The 10,389-nt window shown below is 44.1% G+C and overlaps 1 protein-coding gene across 1 annotated transcript; it reads left to right on the top strand.

The window, feature by feature from the left end:
• Nucleotides 1–7,876: 7,876 nt before the first annotated feature.
• Nucleotides 7,877–9,681, top strand: LOC119268551. The gene is made up of 2 exons (XM_037550209.1): nt 7,877–8,143; nt 8,244–9,681. The coding sequence occupies exon 2, from the start codon at nt 8,296–8,298 to the stop codon at nt 9,490–9,492; it is 1,197 nt and encodes a 398-aa protein (XP_037406106.1). The 5' UTR covers nt 7,877–8,143; nt 8,244–8,295; the 3' UTR covers nt 9,493–9,681.
• The last annotated feature ends 708 nt before the right edge of the window (nt 9,682–10,389 follow it).

The following is a 10,389-nucleotide window of genomic DNA, read 5'->3' as shown; positions in this document are numbered from 1 at the left end:
CGAGCCTCGCCCCGCCGGAGTTGCCTCGCCGGAGAGGTAACGCGCCGATCCGCCGCCGCCGGTTTTTTTTCTAAAAACCATTCGTTTTTTTAGATCGGTTCGCCGGTTTTTCTCGGTTCTTCTAATTAGCGAACATTCGTCCATACGTTCGTTTAAACGAACGGGTTTCACCTGTTAGTTACGGCTAACGAACGCTCGTTCGTTAGTCTGTTCATCAGTTTTCTTTTATCGGATTTTTCCGCGATTATTCTCGATCGCGATTTCTGATCTAATTTTCGTTTCTATTTATCTTTTCGCTCGTTAGTCCGAATCAGGCGATTCAAGCGCCTAGATCTTCGTCTCGAGACCCTCTTTCCGCTTAATCAACTTAAACAAGATTTTTATACTGTAAAATTTGACCTTAGTTCAGATTAGTAAACAGGTCTTGTTTCTTTCGCCGTTTGAGTTTTGTTGCTCCGTTTGATTTGATTCTTTTTGCAAACCGAAGTTCTTAAGTTGAACTTTTTGGTTAACCTCTCTTATTTGAGTTGCTTGTGCATCTTTTGCTTGTTGCTTATGTATGCTATTGTTTGTTTGCGATAGAATTCCCGGAGTGCGAAGCGTGTTATTTGGAGTCTCTAGGTTTCGCGGATCGTCAGCAAGGCAAGTAACACATTGATCATACTCTTTTCATACCCAGTTTTTGTCCATTAGTTTCACACCCTAAACATTGCATGATTAGGATGTCATTAACTTGTGGGTTGGGAAGTAGATATTGAGGTAGAACCTATTGCCCTGTTACTATCAAACCCTTGGGAGTTACTTCTACGCGTTGCTTATATTGCTATGCTATGCTCGTAGACGTGATTTGGGTTTGAGTGAAATCCATGACAGATGTGAGATTGTTATGGTTCAACTTAAGGTGGCAACTTAAATTAACATCTAGGTGGATTGAGGCACCTGGGGAACCCAGTGTTGTCTGTATTTTTTTGGAAATCCCGGGGTACCCGTGTGATCTTCCTATGGACCGCCACCCAGGCTCAAAGGGAACTGAGATGATTCATGCTAGAAACTTCCATGTGCGGCCACAAGCTATTATGGGCTCTAGCATAGTCGAGTAAGTTACGTGAAGCTCTTGAAGAGGTGGATCAACAGGTAGTTGGTTTTGTAGGTTTGGTATGGTCTACCCAGAGTAGAGAGTTAATGTTTCTGAAAGACTATGTCTCAGTCATCCGTTTCTCAAACAACTTGTAGTGCGAGAAACCCAACGGAGGCAATCGAGTCTTGTGGGGAAAAGTGCGCAAACCTCTGCAAAGTGTACAATCTAATCATGGTTAGTCGTGTCTCCGGTTATGGACAATCTTGAGTATCTAGTACTTGGGTTATCACATGTATCTCATCACTTTTAATTAATATTGTTGGGTTGTTAATTACTTTAATTGGGATTGAGTTGGGGTTACCTTCTCAATGTTTCAACCACCATGATAGTTAAATTAAAATCTATTCCTTTGTTGTAGGGAAAAAATGGCTTTTCACAAAAACTGTAACCATAGAGCTTTCCACCAGCCAAATATGCATGTAGTGATAACATTATTCCGTTCTTGCTCTACTGTGTTATATTGCCAGCATATTCCATGTGCTGACCCGTTTTCGGGCTGCAACATATTATGTTGCAGACTTTTCTGACGAGGAGTAAGGTTCGTTAGGTCGTTGCCGTGCAGCTCAACTATGCCGTTGGAGTTGATGGACTCACTTTATCTTCCAAGCCTTCCGCTGTTATCGTATTAGATGGCCTTAAGCCATATTATTGTAATAAGTTCTCTTTTGAGACATTCGATGTAATAAGTGTGTGATTGCTACTCTGTTATAAATCCTTCGAGTACTATGTGTGTCAGCATTACTGATCCAGGGATGACACTGAAGCTCAGAGACTTGACCGTTTGAGGTCGGGTCGCTACAATTCCACAACCTCCAAAATAGTGAGAGCATTACTTCCTAGAGATGACACTCTTTCATACCCACTTTCATCATTGTAATCATCATAAATAGGAGGCATGCTATCATCATAATAATTTTTCGCATCAAAACTTGGGGGAAAATATCATCTTCATCAAACATAGCATCCCCAAGCTTATGGCTTTGCATATCATTAGCATCATGGATATTCAAAGAATCCATACCAACAACATTGCAATCCTGATTATCATTTATAGCAAACATTTTATTGAATTCTTCCTCTATCATTGAGCATAATTTTCCTTTCCATAATTTTCAAGAAAGACATGATAAAGACGAATAATACGAGACCACCTCTATTCCCTTTTTTATAGTTTTCTTTTATAAACCAAACTAGTGATAAAATAAGAAACAAAAAGATTCAATTGCAAGATCTAAAGATATACCTTCAAGCACTCACCTCCCCGACAATGGCGCCAGAAAAGAGCTTGATGTCTACTACACAACGTGTTCTCGTAGACTCGTGTTGGGCCTCCAGGCGCAGAGTTTTGTAGGACAGTAGCAAATTTCCCTCAAGTGGATGACCTAAGGTTTATCAATTCATGGGAGGCATAGGATGTAGATGGTCTCTCTCAAACAACCCTGCAACCAAATAACAAAATATCTCTTTTTTTCTTTCGAAAAGGGGAAAGACCCCGGCCTCTGCATCATCATGATGCACACATCCAATTTTATTAAATGGAAATAAATAGGTCTGAAACGTACATAGTATCAACTAAAACTACAAAAAGAAAAAGAAAACACCACAAATAGTGGGTACAAACGAAAGATTACATGACTTAACCACATAATCTATTAGTGACATGCCAGCCAAACCGGTTGAATAACGCCTGTGAAACCATCTCCAGACGGTTGCACCCCAAGGCCATGAGCCCCCAGCGTCCCCACGCTGAAGTGATGACCACATACGGATCGATGTGATGGCTCTGAAGATAACCTGCAAAAAGTTAATAGAGTGAGACCTGTTAAAAACACAGTCATTCCGGCAATTCCAAATTGCCCAAAGTAAGGCACAAACCCCTACACGGATATGACCCTTAAGTATTTTGTTGATACCAACCAACCAGTTTCCAAACAAATTTGGGATACTTGTTGGTGGTGGCAAATCATATGCAACATGAACCGTGCGCCAAATCAAAGTCGCAAAAGGGCAGGAAATAAAAAGATGTTGAATTGTTTCATCCTTATCACAAAAGCAACACTTCTTACATCCATTCTAGTTTTGTTTAGCCAAATTATCTTTGGTGAGGATCACCTCCCTCTGAACAAACCACATAAAATTTTTAATCTTTAAAGGTACTTTGATTTTCCATATATGCTTTCTATGGAACACATGCCCCGTGTTAATAAGATCTTCATACATACACTTGACAGTGAACACCCCATTGGTATTTAGTCTCCATCTAAAGACGTCAGACGCATGAGATAGGTTGACCAACATCAACCTGCGAACTAAATGGAGCCACGCCATCCATTTATCGCCAATCAAGGCCCTCCTGAATTGGATGTTCAGAGGTGTTAAACCAAGGACTGATTGAACTGTATCATCTTTCTTACGCACAATATTATACAAAGATGAGTACTGAACCGCAAGCGGATTGTCCCCTAGCCAGGTATCTTCCCAGAAACTAGTGGATTGACCGTTATCAACTTCAAATGAACCTCTCATGAAGAAAGAAGACAACAAATACCAAATACAATGGTAATTTGTATAGGTGCACTATTTCGGTGAAGAGATGGTGATACAAGCGTAGTAATGACATTAGATATTGATTTTTGTAATGGTAACAATAAAAAATAGCAAGGTAGCAAGTAACAAAAGTGAGCACAAACGGTATTGCAATGCTTGAAAATGAGGCCTAGGGTCCGTACTTTCACTAGTGCAATCTCTCAACAATGCTAATATAATTGGATCATATAACCATCCCTCAATGTGCGATGAAGAATCACTCCAAAGTTCCTATCTAGCAAAGAACATAAGAAGAAATTGTTTGTAGGGTACGAAACCACCTCAAAGCTATTCTTTCCGATCAATCTATCCTAGAGTTTGTACTAGAATAACACCAAGCTATATTCTTTCCGATCGATCTATCCAAGAGTTTGTACTAAAATAATACCATATGATATACATCAACCAACTCTAATGTCACCTAGATACTCCAATGTCACCGCGAGTATCCATGAGTTGATTATACGATATGCATCAAACAATTCCAGATTCATAATACTCAATCCAAAACAAAGAATCTCAAAGAGTGCCCCGAGATTTCTACCGGAGAAACAAAGATGAGAACGTGCATCAACCCCTATGCATAAATTACCCCAATGTCACCTCAGGAATCCGCTAGTTGAGTACCAAAACATATATCAAGTGAATCAATATGATACCCAATTGTCACCATGAGTAATCATAGCAAGACACACATCAACTGCTCTCAAATCGATAAAATTATTTAATCCGATAAAACAAAATCTCAAAGGGAAAATTCAATTCATCACAACAAGATAAAGAGGGAGAAAAACCATATGATCCAACTATATTAACAAAGCTCGCGATACATCAAGATCGTGCCAACTCAAGAACACAAGAGAGAGAGAGATTAAACACATAGCTACTGCTACAAACCCTCAGCCCCGAGGGTGGACTACCCCCTCCTCATCATGGTGGCCGCCGGGATGATGAAGATGGCCACCGGTGATGATTTATGCCAGAATAGGGTCTAGATTGGTTTTTCGTGGCTACAGAGGCTTGCGGCGGCGGAACATCTGATCTAGGGTTATTTCTGGGGGTTTATGTATTTATAGGATTTTTTGGCGTCAGTTTCATGCGAAGATGGGCCTCGAGGTGACCACAACCCACCAGCACACGGGTAGGGCTCCAAGTGCGTCATGGTGGGTTGTGCTCACCTCCTTCACATTCTGCCCCCCCTCATGAAGCTTCCAGTGCCTCTTTTGTTCCAAAAAAATCATAAAAAAGTTTCAGCTCATTTGGAGAACTTTCATTTCTGCACAAAAAACAACACCACGGTAGTTCTGCTAAAAAACGTTAGTCCGGATTGTTCCATGCAAATCATACCAAAACCATATAAAATTGTTGTAAACATGGCATGAATGCTTCATAAATTATAGATATGTTGGAGACGTATCAGCAGATACTCGTTTGGACAAGAGTTTGAAGGATGATATTGCCTGGTCATGGGAGGGGGATCGACAATTTTCTGTTCATTCCCATATGCGTCGAAATTCATAGGAAGAGAGGTAATACCAACGACAAACTTTGCGTGGAAATCTAGGGCTCCACTGCAATGCTTCTTCCTATGGCTAGCTCTCAAGAATAGGTGTTGGATGTCCGATCGTTTAGCAAGACGTGGAATGCCGCACCAGGATACTCGCCCCTTCTGTGCCCAAGGCGACGAGACTATCTAGCATGATCTACTGACATGTGTATTTGCAAAGACCCTCTGGACGTAGTTCTGCATGGCTTTAGGCAAACAAGAATGGGCTCCAATGGCGAATGATAAGCTCGTGGTTCGATGTGTCAGCAATGCCACCACTGGCATTGGGTCCAAGGACCTTCGGACTATCTTCACACTTGTCATGTGGGAGCTGTGGAAACATAGGAACGCGATCGTGTTCGGCGGTGCTATACCTTCCTTAGTGGAGCTGGCTATGCACATAGTCAGGGTCGGCCCTGGGGAGGGGCAGGGGGCAGCCGCCCCGTGCCCCCATAATCGAGGGCCCCCTCCGAGGTACCCCAGGTTTGGGATAGGTCATGGTCGAAGAGGCAGACAACGCATCAGGTAGCCGTCGAAACCATACATGAGTAGTACATACGTAACACAACAGGGAGATACTGGGCCTGGCCAGGTACACGGGCGGCCTGGCGATTCTTCCCGAAGCCCTCCCATCATAGAACGCCCACATCTTATTCCCCAATCGACGCAACCGCCAGTTCCGCAGGCAGCGACGGAGGAGGAGCACGCCAGTATGCTTGTCTTCGGGTTCTAGTAAGGATCGTTTTGGTTATTGATCGAATCCTCTAAGGCTGTATGGATTTTGAGATTAATACTCTTCCTTGTTACCAGAGGAAAAAACTATAGTCATGATGAACAGGATCTACACTTTGCATCCGAAAAATAGGAGCCATGGTGTTGTTGCTTGATTACGAAAATTAGGAGTATGGGATGATGCCTACTGAAGGGGGATTAACCACTAAGTTGTGCCGAATTCTTGAACTCATTTGTTTTAACTGGATAATCATTTTTTTGTTTTGTAGTGATACTGCGAAAGCATTATCTCAAAGCCATTCGTATGGTTCTTCTCCGTAGAAAAATCATCTTGGATCTTGAGGTAAAAGTGGACATGATGTTTATCAATCTGCATATGATAACAAGTAGTATAATATAGAATTTTCTATTCAATGATTTTCTCATAGAGTCAATAAAATTGGACTCACGGTTCTCATTATGTACTACTCCCTCCATTTCAAAATATAGTGCGCTCGCGCTTCTCGAGGTCCAATTTTGACCATAAATTTAACCAACGAGACCAACTGCGGCGGAAGAAAAAATTATATAATTAAAAACTTCTTTCGAATACAAATTCACTGATATAATTTTTGCTCCCGCCGCAATCAGTCTTGGTAGTTAAATTTACGGTCAAAGTTGAAGCACGTGGATAGAGGAAGCACTACATTGTGGAATGGAGGAAGTAGATGATTTTCCCCGCGCGTTGTTGCGGGATTTTAAAGATTAATTTTGAATACGTTCTATATGAATAAAATGATCTAAAACGAAAGCTATTATTTTTGAAAGTAATTACATGTGAACAAAGAGTATGCATGTACGTTGGACTATTGGAGATGGAACAATTAAATTCGGGTATGCATGTGCTACAAAATAGTTTTAATGGATAATGATGTGGCACATTTGGTGATGTAGCGGGCCGCATGTTGAGAAAATTAGACTTAGTGGGGATCAACTATTTATGTATTATAGATACGAGATGGTGCTAATGCTTCATCAAAAAGCAAAAGAACTTATGAAGAAGAACATGTATAAGGATTAAGGAGGCACATGATACATTGCCTTATTTGATTATTTTTGTCATACTATGAGAAACATATGCATCTTTAAGATATCTACATATTTGTGTAAACTGATATGAGGCCTACAAATATTCCAAAAGAGGTTTATAGTAAGGGCCCCCGAGTTCTAGTTTCGCCTCGGGCCCTCGAAATCTCCGGACTGGCTCTGCACACAATAAATGAAAGAAGAGCTTGACTGCATGCAGGGTTGTTCAAGGATGGTCTTCATCGCTGTTTTGAGGCTATGGTTGGGTGGACCATGAGTGAGTAGTCCGTGACGTGTGAAAATATCTGATGCACTGGAGTTTGTGGTGCTACCGGTGCACCGAACTCACATTATATTTTTAAAACATTCAAAAAAATTCGAAAAAAATTAGCACACTCATACAACATCAATGTAGGCTGTCACAAAAATTCAAGTTCAAATTCAAAATATAACTCGAAAAAAAGACAAATTCAACATTAAATAGTACATAACATGACTTGGGTTTTAGAGTTGGTCCATTATCACACTGATATCAAATTTGTCATTTTTGTTGCTCAAAAAATATTTCAAATTTCTGCATGAATTTTTATGATATCATACGTTGATGTTACGTTAACGTGATAGCACCACAGGTGCGGTTGTACCGGATACATTCCCGTGACGTTGTAATTGGGTGAGTGTTGTGGCTGTGCGAATTGGAGAAGAAAAAAAGTTTTAGGGATTTTGTTTGAGGGAAAAAGCGCTAGGGATTTTGTGTAGCTAAAATGTGTGTATGCTATCGGAGATGCTCTTAGCACCGACCGAGCGACCCACTAGTCAGTTCTCTTTCTCCCCCATCTCACCTAACTTCTTCGAGAAAAACCCAGGAGCAGGGGCGCGTACGGCGCCGCCGCCATCGCCGCCGCCATATCCTTCTCGTCCTCATCCGGCCTCCCGAGACCCGGAGCCCGCAGATCCGGCAACCTCGCGCCTGGATCTTGCAGCTCCGGCCGTGCTCCTCCCTCTCCTCCCCGGCATACGGCGCCTGGTGCTCGTCATCCACGACTCACCGGTCGCTCGTCTTCCACGCCGCACGGGTAGGGGCGCATCTAGCCTGGTCATAGGGGTCAACCCTACCTAGCGCCCGGTGCTTGAACAAGAGTCTGACTCCAGATTTGTTTTTCCGGCGTGTTGCAGCGTTAACCCCGGGTCAGAGAGACGCTTCGCGGCTGCCCCCAAATCCCCCACCATGCCCCGTGCTCGCAGGCCTCGCCGTGAATGGTCGGACGGCGTCCCGCCCGAGCTTCTTGGCGTCATCTTCCTCGACCTGGCCTGCCTCGCCGACCGTGTCTGCTTCGCTGCCGTCTGCCGCGCGTGGCGCTCTGTCGCGCGGGCTGTTGGCGCCCCGCCGGCGCCGCGCCAGCTCCCGTGGCTCCTCCTCCCGTCCCCCGACAAGCCCTCCTTCTTCAGCCTCCACTCGGGGGCCAAACGCCGCCTACGCCTCCCGGAGAGCATACGCGGCGCGCGCTTGTGTGGCTCCCATGATGGCGGTTGGGTCGCTCTAGCCTTCGAGCAGTGGCGAGGGTATGCGGCCGTCAACCTTCTCTCCGGCGCGACGGTTCTTCTCCCCGACAGGCTCAGGACTGCCCACCCGCTCGCTCCCCAGGCGAACACCTCCTGCGAGCACCACATGGTCATCCGCACCATCACTTTCTCGGGGTCACCCTCAGCAGAGGACTGCCTTGCCGCCGCGCATGTCTCCAGCGCCTCCAACATCGCGTTCTGGCGGCCGGGAATGAAAGAGCACTGGATCACTTGCGGTGTCGCGGTGGCTCTGGATGTGATCCAGGACATCATCTATTACGAGAATGGGCTGAAGCAAGGTTTCCATGTCCTGTCAAATACTGAGGACATAGTTGTGTACACGCCCAACAGCGTCGAGGGTGCCTCTCTGGTGATGTCCCGTTCCTCCTACCAGATCCAGAAGCGCGCTGATTACAGGCCTGATAATCTCAGGCGCAAGTCGCGCACAGTGTCCCGCTATCTGGTGGAGTCCCGCGGGAAATTGCTAATGGTCCTGCGGCTTGCCAGGCGTGGCAAGAATGGGTTCAGAATCTTTGAGATGAACCTTGCGGTTGCTCCCGCTGGGGGCTCTGAAGCTTCTTGGGTGGAGCTCCACTCACTTCCTGGCCGGGTGCTCTTGCTTGGTCGAGGCTGCTCTAGGGCTGTTGAGGTCTCTCAGTTCAATAGGCTCCAACTGGGTAGCATCTATTACTTGGACGATACTAGCTTCGACATATCCTTGGCGTTAAGCAGTGGGAGTAAGTATTCCAGTACTGACATGGGTGTTTATGGTCGCAAAACACTAAATGGGGCGCGTAGTGTGCGTCGCTTTCCGCGAAAATTTACTTCAGAGGGCTCCCCACCAATCTGGTTTATGCCCTGACTCAGTATGCAGTTTGGGGAATTTAGCAAGCCTGTCTAGTATCCTTGCAATTTTTGCAGTATGCTAAAAGATGCTAGGCACTGTATATTCAGAAATAAGAAAGTAGATTCCTGTGAACAAATGTATGACATGTTGGAAGCATCAATCAATCATATTTTGTGTCCCCTGAACATTGTTAGGGCTTGTTTACTCCCTTTTGTGGAACCCTAATCTAGCGTCAAATTTTGTGATAATTGTGCTTGGTTGTGTCATCTAGCAAACGAACACTTCTCCACGAGCGGCCCGTAGCCTATGAGGCATCTCAGGGCACCGTGATCCAAACAGGGCATGCAGTTCCCGGATGAAACTATTGGTGGAGAATGGGAGCAATTGCCCATGCCTTGATATTAGCTCGTGCTCGGGGTGCAAGGTCCCTCATGATGTGTAGTAGGGCATGCCATGTGAGGTTTAGTCAACTTGTAGTCAGGTTTCATCCTTGAGCCAGGTAGAAATGTTCTGATATCCTCTGCAATCTTGTTTATATTATGTTGTTTCCAAATATGATTGTTATGCAGTTATGCCCAATGGAAACTTTACACTATGGCTGGAGGAACCAATGATTTAGTAGTTTTTTTTGCAGCTCGAATCATCAATCTACAGAAGTTACTGTCCTTATTCTGGATCACACTAGATGAAGCTTAAATTTATGCATGTTTTGTCAACCTTTTGTGATAATTTAGCCCCACTGATAGACTTCCATTGAAGCTAAGATAGGTGATGAAATTCTGCATTTTTAAGGAAGAAATTGAAATGAATCCACTAGTCACAACACAACTAGAAGAATCACCAATTAGTAGTCCATGCAGGATTTACATATCCAGCGTATTCCATTTGTTACAATTTGCAGTCACAGCTTAG

Source organism: Triticum dicoccoides, chromosome 3A (genome assembly GCF_002162155.2).
Source record: "Triticum dicoccoides isolate Atlit2015 ecotype Zavitan chromosome 3A, WEW_v2.0, whole genome shotgun sequence".
Taxonomy (NCBI): domain Eukaryota; kingdom Viridiplantae; phylum Streptophyta; class Magnoliopsida; order Poales; family Poaceae; genus Triticum; species Triticum dicoccoides.
Note: the sequence above shows the minus strand (reverse complement) of the source record. Positions and strands in the feature narration are given on the sequence as shown.